The 19,739-nt window shown below is 39.9% G+C and overlaps 1 protein-coding gene across 3 annotated transcripts in view; it reads left to right on the forward strand.

The window, feature by feature from the left end:
* The first annotated feature begins 233 nt into the window (after positions 1 to 233).
* PTPRR (protein tyrosine phosphatase receptor type R) overlaps positions 234 to 19,739 on the forward strand; it is a 140,914-nt gene continuing 121,408 nt past the window's right edge. For 2 of the 3 annotated variants that reach the window (XM_042017768.1, XM_042017770.1), the window contains exons 1-2: positions 238 to 386; positions 14,977 to 15,281. In XM_042017768.1, the coding sequence (XP_041873702.1) occupies positions 323 to 386; positions 14,977 to 15,281 (369 nt within the window). In that variant the 5' untranslated portion in view covers positions 238 to 322. Of the gene's footprint in view, positions 387 to 14,976; positions 15,282 to 19,739 lie in introns of all 3 variants that reach the window. The other variant, XM_042017769.1, reaches the window with a different exon arrangement.

Raw genomic sequence — 19,739 nt, forward strand, 5'->3', positions numbered from 1 at the left:
GCTCTTGCACGACCCCCTCTCCCGATGTCAGACGCCGCCCCATCCCGCCCCATCCCGCCGCCCGGGCTCGCCCCGCGCCTCACCCCGCGCCAGGAGGGGAGGCAGGTGAGGGCGGCTGCCCGCCCGCGCGCCCGCGCACCCGCGCGGCGTTGCGCATGCGCAGCGCGCTCCCAGGCATGCTCACTGCCGGGGGCGGGGGGAGCGGGACGCGGTGTTGCGGCGCTGCCTGGCTGCCCTCGGCTCCCCTCGGCTGCCCTCGGCTCCCCTCGGCTCCCCGCGGCTCCTTGCGGCTCCCCGCGCCCGGCTGCCCTCGGCTCGCACCATGCGGTGGCGGGCGGCCGCCTGCCTCCGGGCGCTCTGCCTCCTGCTGCACCTCCGCGCCGCAGGTGAGCGGGGGCGGCCGCAGCCGGACGGTGGGGCGGGCGGGACGGCGGTGGGGACCCGCTTGCGCCCGGAGGCGCACCTGTTGTGGCGTGAGGCGGGAGGCAGCGGCTGCCCGGGTCCGGCGGCGGCTGCCCGGGTCCGGACCCCGCCAGCCCCGGAGGCGGCGGGAGCGCCCGTCAGCACCGCGGACAGCGGCAGCCCCGGGCGGGCGAGCCCCGCGCTGCGCGCACCGCGGAGCGGCCGCACTTCGGTCTCGGTTCGTGAGGACCTGGCTGGAGGCGACGACGGCGAGGGAAAATCGGGACTCTCTATGTTCCTCCTTGTTATTTTATTTATTTATTTGTTTTTAAATACTGGTGGGGAGGAGTCGCTACTTATATGTGCTCGTGGCAGCAGTGTTTTTAGGAAGGGAAATTTCGGCTGCGACAGCAGCAGGCGTTTCGGCTGTTAGCGGTGCTAATAAATCCTCTCTCTGCTTTGCTGGCAAAACGTGCGCCTCATTCAGAAATGCAGTGAGCGATGAGCGCCCTAGTACGTACATGAAGTTCCACTGCCAGTTTCATTCCAGTAGTCAGAGCTTATATTTCTGGCATAAATCTCAGGCTTCCTTTAAGCCATGAAAAACTGCTCATCGTTCAGAGCCTCCGTTTATCTTGTGCAAACTTCAGCATATATAATCTTAGGAAGGAAATAAAATCTGGGGTAACTATATATTTGAATTAAGTTCTCAATTAGTAAAGTTGTAGAGTTTCTTTGTTTTGTCATTTATGACAAGCTTAGCCACTTCAAGTAGTAAATGGCTTGTAAATTCCCTGAAGTTTAATTAGGAACAACAATTAAGTGCACAGGTACGGATTCTTTTGGTCCTGGGAATGTTGTTTTTAGGAGAGAATTTTCAAATGGAACGAACTTGCATTGTCATATTGCAGAACAGATAAAAGTAACAATTGAACTTCATGTCTTTTCATACAGAAGAACTGTATGAACATCCCAAATAAGATCTATTATGAAAATAATTGCTTCCTTGCTTTTTTTATTTTATTTTTTTAACAGTTGTCAGGAGAAATAACTTTGTCTCAGTTATTGGTATTTTATTGCACTGTAATATTAGGCTACACTTCATAAAATTTATGGAGCCTCTTTTCTGTAAATCTATAGTTAGGATGCTCATGCTGTTATGCCTTATATTCATATGTGCAAGAGATTATCGACTGAAAGATAGGGAGCATTTCGTGATCTGTTTTAATAAAAGCCTTAAGCTGCTTTTAAATTTTTCTTTTACAACATGTATTAAATTGACCATCTGTACAAAATTAGAGTACAGCCTCTATTTGACATAACATGCCTTCTAATCTCAGTATATCCTCTATTAACAGTGGAATTTGCATTAGTTTTGTTGTGCTTCATTTTTTCTATCCTGCTAATGGAAACTGGGTACATATTCTGCCAGTAAGCTGTTCACTTTCCTTACTAAGTTCTACTTGGTTTTTTAAGTTACCAGGAATGCTTGCAAAGAGATCTTGGTCTTCATTATGCAAATGTTTCTAACTGTAAGAAAAAGAGAGGAAAATAGATGTTTATATGGTGCTACTTTGTTGCCTGAGTAATCCTGGAAAATAATTATTTCAGAGAAGACAAGGGGGAGGATGTACAGGAGCTGAATTCAACCTTTGCATGGTTGGGCACGGCTCCCACTGAGCACAAGAGCTGTGCTTTCTCCAGGTCAAGGCTGCATACAACTTGCTCTTGTCGGGAAGTCATTGAAGATGTCACAACAATGAAATAACAAAGGAAGCTTAACATGCTAAGATTTCTCTGTTTCATCTGATGCAAGTAGAAAATTTGGTCTTACACAGGCTACCACTATGGACATCTTTTATGTATAGCCTGGACTTTTGAATTATTGACAGTGATTTTGAAGCTTTGGTTCATGAGAAATCACAAAATGCATTCTACTCGCTATGTTGCAAATTATATCCCAAATGTCAATTTTTGTGTAATGTCTTGGAAATTGCTTGGCCTTTTGTTCTGAGGCTGAATTTCTATGAGACATGTTTCTAGAGAATGCTGAAGACATTGTCAGTAGATATTAAGGAAATCTCCCTTGATATCAGTTGGTGGTAGTAGATTTTAGAGAAAACATAAGTCTACATTTACTTCAGCTAATGCTACAGCAAAAAGAGTTAATGTTTTTAAGTAGTGCTCTGTAGTAGAAAGGTAATACATGTCAACAAATCTGGTTTCCTATGGAACTACAATTCTACTACAGTTGTAGTAAAATTTTCTACAAAAATAGGAAATGTTCTTGTCAAAAATGTGATCAGAGACTTTCATGTGCTCAATAAGGTACCATTTTACTGAGTTGACTTAGCTACTGATTCCAATATAGCATAACAGTCATGTCATCAGGAAATTAAATATGATTGTGCTGTTAGTATATGCATATATCGCTACCTAAAATAAGACACTTGTGCGTGCATCTCTGAAAACAGAATTAGGCCCTTCTGCTGAGTACGGCAGGTGAAGTAATCAACCTATATGGAGCTTGCTGTTGCAGGAAGACCTAAATTTGTAGCAAGTGATTACAGGTCAGCATGAACCTTCAACTTACATTATGCATTGCATGAGAGAGTGCATGACGGCGTAGGTTATACTCTCTTTTGGTATGTATGATCTAATACACATGTTCTTGCAATAAAACCCTAGTGTCTCCCAAGGTGACTGGGAAGCATTGTCTCCTTGTAAAAGAATGGCGGGTGGTAGGAAAACCACAAAATGATGCATTAGACTAACTTGTAAACGAGACCCATTTGAGTTATGTACATTACTCAATTAATTACATCTTTCACCTCATTTTCTTTTCAAGCAAATTTTGTTAATAAAATTAAAATATATGATGAATTAAATATCCAGTTACTGGACATTTGTGGGGGGAAAAAGTAAATCTGTGATTCTGTGAAATAGTCTAGGAAAACCGACTAGACTAGAAGAAACTTATTCAGCTAACAATTACTGTATCAACTCATCACCTGCCTTGCATTAAAAAACTCTCTTTAAGAAAGCATTTTTGCAGAATTTGCTTTTAGGATAAAGAAATCCCAGTCCTGCAAAAGCAAAAAGTTAACAACTGATTATTTAGTCAAGTCATCTAAGTCATGGTTTCTTGAGAAAGGCCTTACACTATCTTGCTAAGAGCTTCTATTACCTCATTTTATTATTCTCTTCATCAGTGAAGAGTTGCATTGCTAACCTTAAGTCAATATGAACCAATACTTTCCCGCTAGCCTTTTCAGAGAGGAAGTGTGTAGATTCTTGTCTCAACATCTTGATGGATGAATTCTTCTAGGCCCTCAGAGGAATCACATAAGATTCAGAGTAGGAAATAGTGGGATTTTATCTTTTTTGGGCAATGCTGTAGTAACAGGAGGATTGCTTATATCAAAACTGAAGTTTCTTTGACCACAAACTAACACTCCTTTGGGTAGGATTCGCTAGGTAGAAATGTGTGTTATAAATATGCTAGACTGGTTCTCACACAGCCCACAGGGCGCCCTTACTAAATTCTGCTGAGTTCAGCTTTCCTGGTCAAATATGCACTGTGTGATATTCTCATGGTTGGAAATTAATCGAGTGCACTACAGTTTCTACTTAGATGTTGGGCAGGCCTATTTTCTGTAAAATGCACAAGCTCTGTCACAGAAGTAAGATAATCTGGAGACTGTACTTTTAGGGTTGAGGTAAGATCTGCACAAAATGCATTTGCCATCAGATCCATTTCAGTAACCTCATACTAATGAGTGAATAATTCTAGGTTCTAAATACATTTAGAGTGAAAGTGAAGGAGCTATTGATTTAAAAAAATGAATAAGGATTCTGCTTCATTACACTAACATAATCTAAATGAAGCTGGTTCTTATAATTGCCTTATTTAAAAACACATTGCTGGCCATGAGTGGGTGTTTTTACTAGAAGAGACTTTTCTGCCTTTTATTAGTAGGACTCATGGATAATCAGAGGGTAGTCATCTATCTCTTCAAAGGTTCTGTTGGGGAAAAAGTAGTTTTATAATTCAGTATCTGACTTCATATTTTTGAGGAAATATTTATTTGGAAAAGAGACTCTTAACCATATTTTTACATGTGGAAATTCTTGCTATTCATATTTTTAAAAGACATCATCTTCCACGAGAGATTTATGTTCAGTACATCCATTAGAAATTGGAGCTTTGTGGTCTTGGAATCTCTGACTAATTCCATTTGTTGTATTATAAAGAAGATTGAAACATCTTGGACAGCAAAGGCTGGTTCCAGCTTCTCTGGAGAGCGAAGTAGGAGAGTTGCTGAAAGTCCATGAATTGGCCTCTTGGGGGACTGTGTCTCTCTCGAAGGAGGCTAATGACATAACTGTGTGGCTCTGTTTGGTGGTGGCCCCCCCTCCACAGGGGTTTTACAAGACTTGCTGTGGGGAATTAGATGGAAGGGTAAGACTCTTACTCCATAAGGCACAGTCATTGTCCTGTAGGATTTTCAGCATGGCTTTGGAATAGATACTTGGAGAAGTTAAGGTCTGCTCAGAAATCCTCAGGGGGAATTGTTAGAGCAATATTACTTCAATAAAAAAAGGCAAAACTTTAAGACTGGAGTTGACTTTCTTTCACACCAGCTATAGATTTCCATGGAGATACAATACGTTTCCTTGAGAGACTATGTATTTACATCTACCTTATGCAGAGCAGAATTTATCCACAACCTCTATTGGAAAAATGACAATAATCACAAAATTAGAAAATGGATGCATCAGTTTCTCACACCTTCTGGAAAAAAAAATCTGATGTGAGTCTATATGGTACATTAGTGCCATGACATAAGTATGGCAGAATACTTAAGTACCTTTGGGACCACTAGCTCATCTCTTAATTCACATGAGTAGACCTAGTGAAATCAATGGTCTGTGGTATCTAGTTTCAGTATTGACATACCAGGCAACAGGCCCATGAAATGAGATGCAGAGTGTCTTTTTGAAAAAGATACCACTCATGCTTAATCCAGATTCACTGTAGCTGTAGATATTTTTGGCCAGGGCATTTTTTTTTCCTACTGAAAAGGACAAATTTAGCAAAAATGAATTTGCAGTTGTTTCTATTTTCAGGAGATTGCTTATTAGAAAAGGAAAAAAATTCTTGCAATCATCTCTCTCCCTCGCTCCCCCTCTTCCTCTCTCTCTCTCTTGTGTGTACTCCCACCTTCCCCCGGTGGTGCTGTTCCACCCTCATTACACATGCATGTGTGCGTGCACTTGCTTGCTCTCACAAACATGCACATAAAAAAGAATCATTATTATACCTGCACACATATATACATTCATTTTTTACTACTTGATTTTGTCTGAAATTTTTGGTCAAAAGTTCTGAACATTGTATTTAAGGACAAATCAAAATATTTTTCTGATTTTTTACGGTTGTCCTATCCAATTCTTGCTTAGCTCTGGTGTAGTTTATTTGCTCTGAATTTTGACTTCTCATGGGTACTGTTCCTCTGCTGGAGAAGGCCTGGGCTTTGGTTACTGGACCTAGCTAGGAAAGCACAGAACACTTCCTGTGAGGAAATGTGACCTTGTAGTCCTGTAATGGGGTGTTGCCATTGCTGGTAACAAAGCTGTAAGTTTTGTCCTGATTTTGCGAGGCCTCATGATTGGGATTTGACAGGCCTGCTCTGTCCAAACTTTCCTTAACCTGCCTGTTTTACTTGAGTTAGCTCTGACAGCAGTTTTTGTACTTAACCAAGCATTTATATCTGATTTAATCTAGTTTGTGTGGTACAACTTTAGTCTACACAGGAGCAGTAACAAAGGCTTGGTAGAACAGCAGAGATATGAAGAGTGGAGGCACAGGATGTTTCATTAGAGGAGTGTAGGTGCAGGATGATAAGAGATGGGGCAAAATCTTGGCACTGAAGACTCCGTGCTATAAAAAGCTCAGTAAAAGGTAAAAATGCAGACCTGGAGCTTGAGAAAACTGGTTTTAGGTGTTAATGAAGAGAACAAATAGATAGTATCTAACACACATATGTGGCACCATTTATAGTAAATTCAAATATAACCTGGAGCTGCAGACCAGTTGAAGAAAGAGTAGGAATAAATGCGTGTTAGAAAACACAGATATATATAGCTTCCTAAGGGGAAGGAAGAAGAGAGGAGGAAGAAGAATCCATCAGCAGGAGCACCATATCCCTCCTGATGAAGGAGTACAGGTGCTGACAACTCATAACAACACCCATCACTAACACCACTGTGCAACAATTGACCTGAGGACCCAGAGAAGCATGGAGTTAGAGTAACACCAGGGAAAGGGATAGACAATTTTAATTGTACTATTCCTATAATTGCGACTTTTGCTGTATTCCTTGTTTTTCTATAAAAGTTAGATCTAGACTAACAGTGCTTCTTGAATTAGTTTAAGATTTTCACTATGCTAATAATAAACTCTTGGCTTCACTTATATGTATGAGGTGGGCTTCGTCTTTGTCCATGAGCAAGACTTTGAAAGTAACAGAGGAATTCATCTACCTGAAGGAGGCTGTGAGAAGCTGTACAGCAGCATGCCTGATCATTAGGTCTAGCAGCCTACTTTGGGTACAGAATAACTTCATTTATATTGCTCTAACAGGTTTTAGCTGAAGACAAAGCAGTGGTGTGAAGGCTTTGCGTTTTGGCGTTAGTCTCTGAATGATGGAAACAGTCACAGCCTGCAAGTCCCTCTGTTATTTATGGGAAAGTAGTTTCCTAGGTGAATTCTTTTGTCAATTCAAAACTTCATGCATTTATTACCAAAGCAGCAAGTGGATTTGTATTTTTTCCTTTTCCGGTTTCCCTTGTTTACCTCACAAAAGCACTTTTGGAAGTATGTTCTGTTGTCCAGCTAGTGTTCAAGTCATATTTTAGCCACTGTTTTAACTGCATTTTATTGGCAATAATTTTTGGTGCACCATGCTAAAGTTCAGCATCAGTTTATGGTTGGCTAATGATGGAACCCTGAATTTAGAGAATTTCAGTCTTTCAGTGCTGACAGGTAATGATCCTCACAAGTACACTGCATTTGACCTGAGGCCTTGGGAAAGGCTTCCCAAATTATGTGATAGCACTGAGATTATTGCTGTGTGATAAAAAGAAATTTGTTACGTCGCTGGGTGGAATATGTAGAGATGTAGAAAATTTAGGTTTATGTGATATAGTAATACATATATGTAACAAGATGGAAGATTTTGGGTGTAGGTTAGTTCTTCTTTCCTCCTTCTTCACAAATCTGGGTGGTCTGGTATTGGTTCAAAAAACCCGCAGTGCGGAACATGAATGATTAGTTACTGGATTATAATTAAAAATAAATTAGTTGGCATTCCATAATTGGGTAGATTGGGCTTTAAAAGACCTTGGAAGGTAGCACTCGGGGGCCATTTTCACCTTGTTAACTTAGAGGCACATTCTGTGCAGCTGTGCCATAGATAAGAAATAATAAACATCTGAGTCCGAAGAACACCTCTGCGTCTCCTGCATTTTAATCCAAACTCTGAGTAAAAGAACTCACGAAACAAAGAAGAAAGGAACACGAAACAAGAAAATTTAATAGCTAAAAGTGCATAACTTTATCCAAATGAGATTCAGATTTGATCAATATACTACTTTCCTGACAGTAAGACATATTGTTAGCTAGACAGTACAGATGCAAAGCATATTTCCTCCAGACAGCTTTTGTTTACGTTTTTGCTTTCAACATCATTTAAAACTTCTATATTTTCCACCAGATATGCTGACTCCTTTTAATATGTTTGTTGGTTTGTTTGGGTTTGCTTTTGTTTTTTTTCTTTTTTTTTCTTTTGTTTTCCCTTGGTAATGTAGATGAAATAGGGATAAAACAATAGATTTTGTGTCTTTTGAAGGCAAAGCCGAAGGAAGGTTCTGTTTCATGCACCAGAAGAGACAACGTTCACAGCCCAGAACAGATAGAAGTCTTCTAAACCTACAGCAGTGTTCGTGCTATGTCTAGAATTACCACAGTTAGCATTTGCCTTAGTATCATTGCCATTGTGACTCCTGAGAGTTAGTAACATGCTCATAAATGGCCAGCATGATAATAAGCATTTTGGCATTTAAGCTTTTATTTTTCTTCTTCCTGTGGGCCAACACCTCCTTGGCCCTTACACAGAGAAGAGAGAACTGCAAACTCTGTTCTGAATGGGAGTCTGTTTCTATCTCGATGTTCTAAAAAGAGGCAGGGAATGAATCTCCCAGCTGTGGAAACTTTGGTGTTGTTGGAGGGATTTGATCATCGGTCTGTGTAAGTACAGCGTCTCACAGTGACTAGGGTAGCTGTTCAAGAGGAAATGGTGCAAGAGGTGATAAAGCCAAGCCTGTCCAAAGTCTGGGGCTGATTTATAGGTTTGAAGGAAGTTTGTGTGGGACAAAGAGCATCTTTCAGAGTGGTGAACCAAACAGAAAGGAAAAAAGCATGGGGAGCTCAGGGTACAAAATTTAATTACGAAAATTTAGTAAGTATTTTTGTTACTGAAAATGAGAAATTACTTGGCAACTGCATTAAGTACTGTAACTCAAATTGCATTTGTATTAAATTTATCTTTGAAAGCAGTCAAGTTTCAGCATGTTGCTCCCTTATGAAATGAGTCTACATTTTATGCTTTTTTCCCCTTCAATTGCCAGCCTGTAGCATAAAAATCTCAAGCTGTGTAATATACCAAGTTATTTTTAACTATAAAAAGATTTCATTGTTATTACAGTGCTAGAGTATTAAGTGTGAGTATTAAGTAGTATTGTGTGTTTAAAATATATGCACTAGGTGTCTATATTCATTTGTGCATTTTACTTACTAGTCAGGTATAGCACAGCACTTCTGTCCGTGGATTTGGGGTGACTGCACTACTTACAAGTAGCAAATATACAGTATATATCTCATTATAGAAAATGTGACTGTTCAGGAGCATAACTTATTATCAAATTTGTTCAGATTAAGATAAATAACAAGACTTTAGAAAATGACCTGAAATTGTTTTTCCAGACACACAGCGTGACTTTAGACACCATTATCGTGGCCCTATCAGGTTTATGTTATGTCCCACTGGGACTTTTCCAGTCAAATGAATTTCTAGTTTCTGGCTGTAGAAGATGTTAAGGAGGAGGCACCCAGCTTGAGCATCTTTTGTGTTGTATCATGATAAAATTACTTAAAAGCACCAGAGGTCTGAGACTATGGGAAACCTGGGGCTGAGCCAGCAAGGAAAACTTGTCTGACTGAGAGTGGGGTGAGTAGGGAGTCAAGCGGGGCACCCGTTGTTTCCTTAACAAGGATGTGAGGTAAAATATCTGTAAAGCTCTGATATTTTCATGTTTTAAAAAGAGAAAAACCGTGCTGCTGTGTTACTGGCTGATTAATGGATTTTGGCTATCTTGAAATTTTTTATCTGTCTGTTTTAGTGAAAGTGAAGGTATTTGGGAATTGGGAGTCTAACAGTTTTCTGGCAGGTTGCTTTGAGATAAAATGTCAACTGTCTGAAACTATTCAGAGAGTCAAGACAGTCTAAAGAAATCTTAGGTTTTCCTCTGTCAAGCAGAGGCCAACTGGAGCAGTCAAAAGTGCCCACAGCATCCAGCACATCAGATTTACTGGTTATTATAGGCTTTCCTTTCTGCATATGTAATGCAACTTTGCAGTGTGAGACAGGCTCAGAAGCATGTGCTGTCTAGCAGTCTTGTGATTTACTCATCTGTTTTCATGAGAAAATTTTGTGCTTCCCATATACTGGGATGATGTGGATATGTGACATGGAATTCTCCTGTCCCATTCTCCATCAATCTTCTGTAGATTAGATTTTCTTTTTCTCTTTTTAATTTATGACAGAAATAGTTTCTTCTTGTATGTTTATGCAGACAACTAAGAAGATCAAGTGAACACATATTTTGAACCATTAAGCAGAACAGCTGGATTCTGCAGAACAGGAAGTTTCATAGGGATTTGTCCAATTTTCCTTTCAGTAGGATGACAAACGGTGGCAATGATAGAAATGCTGAAACTAGTACTAGTAAAGATGTTCAGATTTAGAAAGTATGCATTCTACATCACCCTGGAGCTTCTTGTTGCACTTTAATAGATGTAGTGTTATACTTGGTGGAGGTTCTAGAAGCACAGCTCCAGGGATTGGAAATGCAACTAAAACTGAGAATTTTGGGGGGGAGAATACTGTTGTACAGGAGCAGCAAAATTAAAGAAGGGGCTTACAGTGGCTGAACACGGAAACAAGATCAAGACAGGCTTTATTGTTAAAAAAATATCTAAGGAAAAGCAGCAGAATTGAGGAGTTGCAAGGAAGGAAAATCTATAGGTAAAGAACACAGGAAGAAATAGCAATATTCATCAGGACCTGAAATCCAACAGAGTGGTGACCAATCACTACATTGTACAGAGAGAAGAACTGGAGGGGGGAACGAACAGTTCAGATCAGTACTGAGTCACATTGCAGCATCTGTTACTAAAGGGAGTTGGAATGATTATTACGTGAGATGATCATGAAGAAAGGACTCGTTGTTTTCTAGGAGCAAAAGTACATACAAACCTGCTGCTCAGAGAAGTTCTGATGTAGGTTTGAAAGTAACCATTGATTATTGTTCATTTTGGAACAAATAAAATTTCCCTTGACATGAAGATAGCTACACATAGCTGAGACATAGGTGAAGACTCAGCATTTTTTTGGATAGAAGAAATAGCATGGAATCACAATCTAACATCAAGTCTGTTCTCAGTGCTGAGGCAGGATAAAGTATAATTCTTTGTAAATACACTTGAGGGGAGACAATTTTAGGAGAAGGAATAAAATTATTATAGTTAATGGATAATAGCAGCGCTGGGTGAGTATTTCAAGTGAGTCATAAATAACTCTACATCCTGAAGTAGAGTTCAAACAGGGTAGTGAGAGCAGAATATCAGAACATACTTTAGGATAAAGTTTGCTAAGCTTATGGAAGAGAAACCTCTGGGAATTCTACTTTTTGAGCCTTGTCCTAAACCATATTTACTGAATTTTTGTGTATTTTGGGATATCTGAAGCTTAAAAGTCACCAAAATCAGTTCGTCATAACTTCTCACAGTTTTCCCGGTAGCCACAGAGAAGCATTTTCTTTTTTGTAGAAGTGCAGAATTTGGTGTAGGGTTCCCAGTCTTCTCTTCCTTTAGGGTTGGAGAGTGGCAGTATTTAAAGGTAACACATAACAATGTAGCAGAAGTGCTGGTATTTCTAGCTACTGAATTCTCCAAGTGTCTGCTTGCTGCCTATTGCTTGTGTTTGGAGCTGGAGTCTGGAGGGTAAAGAAGGAATATATTATCATTTCATCAGATTGAGAGGAATTTTAGGTTCCCCTGTAGGATCAAGGTTGGCCAGTTTGTGAGGGTCGCCTGAGGCATCCATGGCAGTCTGGGAGCCAAAGTCTGGTAGTGGGGGCCTTATACACTGTCTCCTAAGGTTAGTGCAGTTTTTCTCATGGGGCACTGTGGGTGCTTGTAACCTACTTAAGATACTGGGGCTGTGTGGACTTCTCACACAACCAAATTCAGTGTAGTTATTTTCTTGGAACATATTTGAACTTCTGAGTGCTCATCTGATGAAATAAATTTTGTGTGAGTATAAAGTGTAATGTTGCGTAATTAGACTTTTAATTTCTCTTTACTACAGGTTAAACAATATATTTTGTTGTCCGTCTTGAAAATCTGCTACAATGGACCTTATACGGCTGCAGGGACTGGTGTTACTGGTGTGATATTTAGCATTCTAATGGAGGCAAGTCTGCTGGGATTTAGAAGCAAATGGTGATTCTGCTGTTAAAAAGTACTGAGATTCAAGGACAAGTGAGCTTTTTGGGTAGTTCCTTTAACTATTCTTTTATCAAAAATATTCAGGGAAGAATTTGGGGTGGTAGTTAATTGTAATTTTTTCTGCTTCATTCAGTAAAAATAGTGAAATAAGAGGGAAGGTTGGAATATTGAAGCAGGTAAAAAATGCAATACAAAGAATTCAAGGAGAATCACCATTGGTTTGATTCCCTCAGAAACAAAGGAGCAGAAATGAAGGAAGCAAAGAAGACAAACCAAATGTGTCGGTGGTTGCATTCCTTTGTATTATCTATGCTCAGTTTTGGAATGCTGGTTTTCTGTGAAGGAGACATGAAAATAAATCCAGCAAAGAGATGACTATGAGAAGTAGGTGACTATGAGAAGTGCTGATGCTTCCTTATTTTTATTTTGCCACTGACACAACTCTCTAAATTGATAGTTAAGACCAGCCCTCAGGATTTTATCAATGAAACCAACACCCACAAATCTTAATAAGAACCCAGAAAGCTTAACAAGTTTTGAAATTCAGCTGTCTTTAAGACTATACTCTGCAGTGTCTCTGGTTTTTTTTCCTCCTGCTTTCAGACGTCTTCCCAATCAAAACCTGACAAGAGCTGAAAACATGTGACCTCAGTGGTCATCTAGGAGATTGTGTTTGTTTCAACCATTTGAAAGAGTAGCCTTAGATTCAGCATATTTCTTTATAATAGAGGATCTGTGTTCTTTTTACTATTGATTTTCTGTTCATGTATGTTATAAATTGCTTCACTACCTACTGACCGGTTCCCACTTATTCCAGAGAATGCATTTCTCAATGATGCAAAGCAATTCTGTAGCACAGATAAGGTATTGTCCCTGATTTCCCTAACTGAAATTTCATTAGGAAATTAGGTCAACAGAATGTAATTACCTACAGTGAAACCTCCTAAGGGCACTGGGTAGAGCTGTGCAAATGACTGATTATTTTGATTTGCTTACAGAAGCAAAAAAAAATCAGAGGAAAAATTCAGTTTGACTAGAACAAAATGATTTCTTGTTCACCCTGACTTGAAACGTTGTTGGTGCTAAGCTGCTCTTCATAGCTCATTATGAGAATTAAAATAACATTGTTTTTATATTTTTTAAACTAAAAATCAGCTCTCAAATTTAACATTGCCATTAACTCCAGCAGCATCTGAAGAGGAAATTCCAGGCTGATCAGTGAGCTCTCTGGGTTCACTTCTCTGAGAACACAAAGTCCCTTTTCTACCACACTGGGTTTCTCAGTGTGTTCTTCTGGGGGTGACTAATGCAGCTTCAGTTACTTTTTATGTGTGAGTGAGCTGATCCTTGCCTATTATTCTGGTCAGATAGACTGCCTTCCAGGCTGGGAGCTGAACTGTGCTTTTGTAGCTATTCTGTTCAGCATAAAGGCAAGATTCACTATGTTTTGTCCACAAAAAAACCCAAAACAACAAAAACCAAAAACGAAATAAAAATTTAGTCTTGGTTCCTGTTATAAAAGCATCATCAGGAAGTATTTTGTCTTTCAAAAGAGAACTTATTTTTTACTAATACATAACTAGTTAAACCCATGTAATTACAGAATCACAGAATGGGTATGGTTGGAAGAGATCAGTGGGATTGTATGGTCCAACCTCCCTGCTCAAGCAGGGTCATCTGAGAGCACTTTGCAGAGGATTTCATCCAGATCGTTCTTAAGAATCTCCAGTGAGGGAGTCTTCACAACCTCTCTGGGCAATCTGTTCCAGTGCATGGTCACTCACACAGTAAAGAAGTTCTTCCTCATATTCAGGTGGAACTTCCTGTGCATGGGTTGATTCTTGTCCTATTGCTGGGCACCACTGAGAAGAGCCTGGCTCCCTTCTCTTGGTAACCTCCCTTCAGATACTGCTAGACATTGATGAGGTCCCCTCTCAGTCATTTCTTCTTGAGGCTGAACAAGCCCAACTCTCTCTAACTCCTCGTTAGAGATGCTTGAGTCCCCTGTCTCCAGTTCCCTAATCTAAGAGAGTTTTTTGTGCCCCACACCAAGGTATGCAAGGTATGGCCAAACCCACACACCTGTATCTCCTCTGCAGAGAGCCAGGTGCTCCACTGGCTGTCCAGGCGATGCTTGAGTGAAGGTTGGGTCATAACAAGAGTTGGCACAAGGGGCTCCTGGTATAAGCACTGAACAAGGAATGCAGAATTAGGATTATGGACTTGTCTGAATTTTCTCACGTGTTTAAATATGGTTTTTTGATAAGGTTCGTGACCTTTTCTTCTCAGGTGCCCATTTATAAAAGATGATCACTGCTATTCTCATCTTTGATATTACTGGGTGATAAAATACGTCAGAAAGTTGACTGCATATGCTTTCCAGTTGAAGTTGGTATCAATACGGAAGTTGAACTTGGCTCAGCATGTGCTCTGCTTTTGCACATCATTTTGGAAATGTAGCCATGGGTGGGAATACAAATAACATTTATAAAAGTCCTGTGAAAATGAGCTTAAGAATGTGGTACACTTCACGTACTTAGTAGACTCTACAGTGCTGTTAATCTATTGCTATAGGAAACACATTGTAAGATTTTAAGTGAATTCTTGTATTCCAAAAATATTTTTTCCAAATTTCTCAGAACCCAAAAATCTCCTTGAATTTCCAGTGCCGTCTACAGAATAGCCAAGAGAGATATTCTAAACTTACTCTTCTCTTTCTACAGGCTGCTTTTCTGGAGACAGTGACCACTTTTTGGCAATTCATCAGCGAAAGAGTGGAAAACCTGTGTTTATTTATCACCATGTGGAGAGTGTGGAGAAAAGTCTGGATACAGACAGCTATAAGGATTCCAAACAAAATTTCTATTCTTCTTCCCACACCAAAATGAGCAAGTTGCACCCTGCAATAATTGTTAAATCAGCCTTCCCCAGATCTGTTTATGATCCATCCCTCAATCTCTTAGCAATGACTGGTCAAGATTTGGAAGTGGAGAATCTTCCCATTCCTACAACGAATGTGATTATTGTGGTAAGTGACTTCTTCTGGGTTCTGGAGAGTTTTTTTGTGAATAAACATGCCTGTAGATAAATATAGATGGATTGTAATTTTGGGTGGCCTGACTGATCATCTAAATCTAAATAGTGACCACTTGTCTTGAATTTCTTCACTTTGGTGGAATTTGCATTCATATAATCAGACTCTGATTAACAACAGTCTGGTGAACCAGTGCAGAATATAGCCTCTCTGTAGGTGAAGACCTTAGCTTTGCCTCAAATGCTGTTGATCCTCTTGTCTTGACTGATGTTTGCACAATTTTTACTGATGGGCTTTAAACTTACTCTGCATAGGTCACAAGAAAATGTTCTTCAGGGAAGTATTCTACAGAGGCAGTGAGATTTTAAAAGGGTGACATAAAGGTTTCATTCACTTCTGTTCCTCTGGTAAATCCACCATTATGCTTACATAGCTGTTTGAAAAAAAAATCCTGTTTCTTGCAAAGAGTAAGAATTTTGTCATATGCACTTCTTCTGGGATATATGGATTGGAGACCCTCCACTGTCAGTTAACTGTGTGACCTTCCCCTTTCTCAAGAAGGTGATGGCAGTGCTCCCTCCTGCAGTGAAGGGCAGATCAGTTTAACTGTATAGTGATGCTGCCCTGCTGCATCCTCACCCTTCGTGCCAGTGGAGCAGCCTGCTGTCAGAAGAGCTGTCCTTGGTGGGGTGCGCAGTACAGTCTGTATGTGTTCTGCCTGGACACTGCTTTCCTCACCGCCGTGTGTAGGCAGCTCTCCTTGATTCCTGGAGGGAAGAGGAGCCACTTATAATGAGTGCTAGTGCACTCATTAGAGTGAACCAATAAAGATGAAAGTGAAACCTGTAAATTGCTCGTTTCAGAGGAAGGTGAGAGATTAAAAGAGAATGGCCTTTACAAACAAGGAAAAAAGAACATAGAACACTAGAGCATGTTAGCACACCAAGTGTGTCAGAATCCCATATGAGTTGCCTGTACTGTACTCTAAAGATCTGCCCTCATGAATGCACCAAATGCAATAGAGTAGTGACAATGAAAAAATTAATCAGAGTAAAAAAAAAGAAGATGGTAATTTTATTTGTCCAAGATCAAAGTTTTAACAGTTAGAAAACACTATCAGGTAACAAGGCTCAAAAAGCTGTGCTCTGGACTTGTTGCATCCCATATGAACAAGACCTCCTCATCTGAGTTTAGATGGCTAGCATTGTTAGTGGACTAGATTCAGCTGTGTGGAAATGTCCGTATCAGGTAAAATAAGGTACTGACAGTCTTGCTTTACTGGGGACAGGCCAACTGCAGAGTCCCAGTACTGAATGGTAATGATCAAGGGGAGGAGATGCCAAGCAAGCTGGATATATCCATACCTCAAAGCTAGCCTAAGCCAGCAGGGCCAACTCCATGGTGAAGGGTACCTGCTCTCTTCTTTCCACTGCATGCATTATTTCACTTCCGTTCAAGGTGAAACCTTTCTGTTAGTGCAAGGAACTCAGAATATGCATGGCCCTTTTTTTTTTTTCATTAAATGACACTGTTACCTATGGCCTGTTATTTTCGTAGGGCTTTGCACAATTTTGGAGACCTGTGGTCCTCAACTGGTAATGAAAGAATCCTGCAAAATATTCTGGGGCTACCCTGATTTTAGCTGACTGGCTCTGTGCCTGCATTAAAAGCTAAATGAGGCAGATTTTCAATTGGCACATAAAGTCACATAAAAACAGGTCCATTAAATCTATATTAAGTTCTCATTAAGTGACTTCGGTCTGAGGCTTTCCTGCTTCATTTCTAGGATGGAGCTGCTGCTTTGAAGCCTTCTGTTCTGGCTGAGAACCATATGTGCTTTAAGGGGAGGTATAACAGCATGAGCTAATCATGACATGAAAGCTGTTCATTGCTTAGGTTCTTCAGCTATCTTTGGATGTGCTGAAGGACAGTGGTTTTGGTTTGTTTTTAATGTCATCCTTTCAGAAAAAGTGTTTGGGGAATGTTTGAAGCCAAAGTGCTGGGAGTCAGACAGTGCATTGGACTAATCCCACCATCAGAAATTTTGAAGGTGTTGTCTTTAAAAGGGCAGCTGTCCCATGACAGGGTGGTTGCCATCATCCAAGCATAGCCCTGCTCCTTCCAGCTTTCTGTATTTCAACATTCTGTTTCTCCCTCTTGAATGTCACCTGAAGTAGATTGTAATGTTAATGTAATTATCAAGGGAATCTGGTTACTTCTGAATTGTATGTGTATCACTCCCTCTTTATTTTGAATTAGCACTTACTGCCTGTTGCTGCTTTCTGGTTTTTAATATATAGGGCAAGCGTCAACATTTGTTGTTTTGCCCTGGCTGACCCTTTAGCCTTTAGCAATGTTGTTGGTTGCTCAACTTGAAAGGGCAGTTGCTACTGTTAGTGCTTCCTGTAATCCAGTTGCATGACTGGTGCACGTTGTGATTTAGTATGAAAGCTAGCAACTTTTTTTTTTTTTTAATAAATCAATGCTTTATTGGCCCTGAAGAGGAAAGGAAACTGAATTCAATCTAATTTTAGTGATTCAAGGTCCATTTTCTTCATGATTAAGGTAGAAAGGTGGGTGAATGGATGCCTAATGCAGAACTATTACAAGGTTACATTTTGTGCTAAGGACTAAACCGTCTGACAAGGAAAATGTTGCCAATGCACAGCAGAGTGCCATGAAGCCAAGAATTCTGCAGGTAGTGTGTCAAAAAGTGATGTTTTGTGACTCTAACAATAAAGAACACATGTTAAGAAGTAATTTTACTGAAACTGGGGATATTGTAGTGCTTGTTTGCCTAAGAGAGGGAGAGGAGGTATTCATTTTCTGGGAGGGAGTTTTATATAATTAAAGGCAATCACATTACCTGATATTAAGTTCCTGCTGTTTGTTTTCATATGTGTGTGTGTGTGTGTGTGTGCATTCAGTTCATGTTGTTTATTGAAGGAAGTGAGGACAATTCAGAGCTCTTAGAAGCATTTTGACTGTTCTATAAATGCCTTAGTGCTTACCCATATGTTCTGTTTAGCTGTCTCTCTACATGATGTGAGACCAACTCATCTGAAAATTGCTTGGATAACATATAGAGTTACATAATTTTTTTTAATACGTGAGAGTTCGCTATTTGTAAGCTTTTGTTTTGCATCTCAGAAACCATATACTCATTGAAGGTATTAGAGAATTAGTAGTGCAGTGAACAAGTTCTCAAAATGTTTATTTGTGTTTATTCCAAGTCTTTCCAATACTGAATATGAGAACCACTAAGGTCAAGACTGTACATGGAAAGTTGGAATAGAATGTGCATAATCACTTATGATAGAAAATATCATCTAACATACTTATTAAAATCCAAAACACATACAAACATGTATAGAGTTAGGGCTGAACTTGAGAGAAAAGCAGAAGAACTTGGAGTAAAGGTTACAGCTCAGACTACATCTAAATTATCACCTCATGGATATACTAAAGCATCGTTCCTAGTAACCTGATATGGTTTGGTCTGTCCAAAGCCTTTCTCAGGCACACAAGTGTATTGTATCAAGATTTGACCAAGCTACTCAGATGCTTTTTTCACTTGCATCCTGTGAAGTGTTTCAGAAATGTAAAGGTAATAAACTTGCTCAATACATCGCAATTTTCTCTTTCACACCTCACTCTTACTATACACCTTCTTATATAAACATGAAAATCTGTCTCTTTTTCTGTTGGTTAGAAAGGACACAGGGTTGTACCGTAGTCTCAAATTCAGCTCATCTCTTAATTTTTGTTTGATTTACATGAGTGTTAGTGAACTGAATTGATTAAATTAGCTTCTCTCAACTAATGCCAATAGGACATAAGATTCACAGACAGCCACATAGAGCTTCTCTTTCCCTTTTCCATGGCATTTTGTGTAGGGCTGTGTAAGGCTGAATGCCTCAGAGCTATAGCTTTTCCATACCATCACATCTATTTTGTCTCTAATATTTGAACTATTTACTTCGAAGCACTCTGAAGAGCACAAGGAAGAACTTCAGGTGCTAGTACTTTGAGAGAGGATTCAGTGGAAGAGTAAACCATATGTAAACAAGAGTAAACAACATATGTATCTATAAGTAGATATTCATGTGGGAACTAGGTATTCAAGCTTCAGTATAGGCAGTGGAAATCTACCCTGCTGATAGTCTATTAAACTATCTAGCATGTTTCTAAACATGTTCCAGATTACTAGGGAGTTACTATAGGTCAGGGACCATATCCAATAGGCAGACTAGATGTGATCATCCTGATTTTGGAGATTAGTACTGACATGGACCATTTCCACGAAAGTTTTCTCACAGCCAGAGAACAGTACCAGATGCATTTAATCTACTAGTATATTGCAGCTTTGATATCTGCTTCAGGGTGAGTTCCTTAATTCAAAATGGCTGTCGTGATAAGATTTATATTGATGATAATGGGTGCTTAGGCACC

This window comes from Corvus kubaryi, unplaced genomic scaffold (assembly GCF_017639235.1).
Source record: "Corvus kubaryi isolate FWS band 111438036 unplaced genomic scaffold, C.kubaryi_AGA036_p1.0 137, whole genome shotgun sequence".
NCBI classification, from domain to species: domain Eukaryota; kingdom Metazoa; phylum Chordata; class Aves; order Passeriformes; family Corvidae; genus Corvus; species Corvus kubaryi.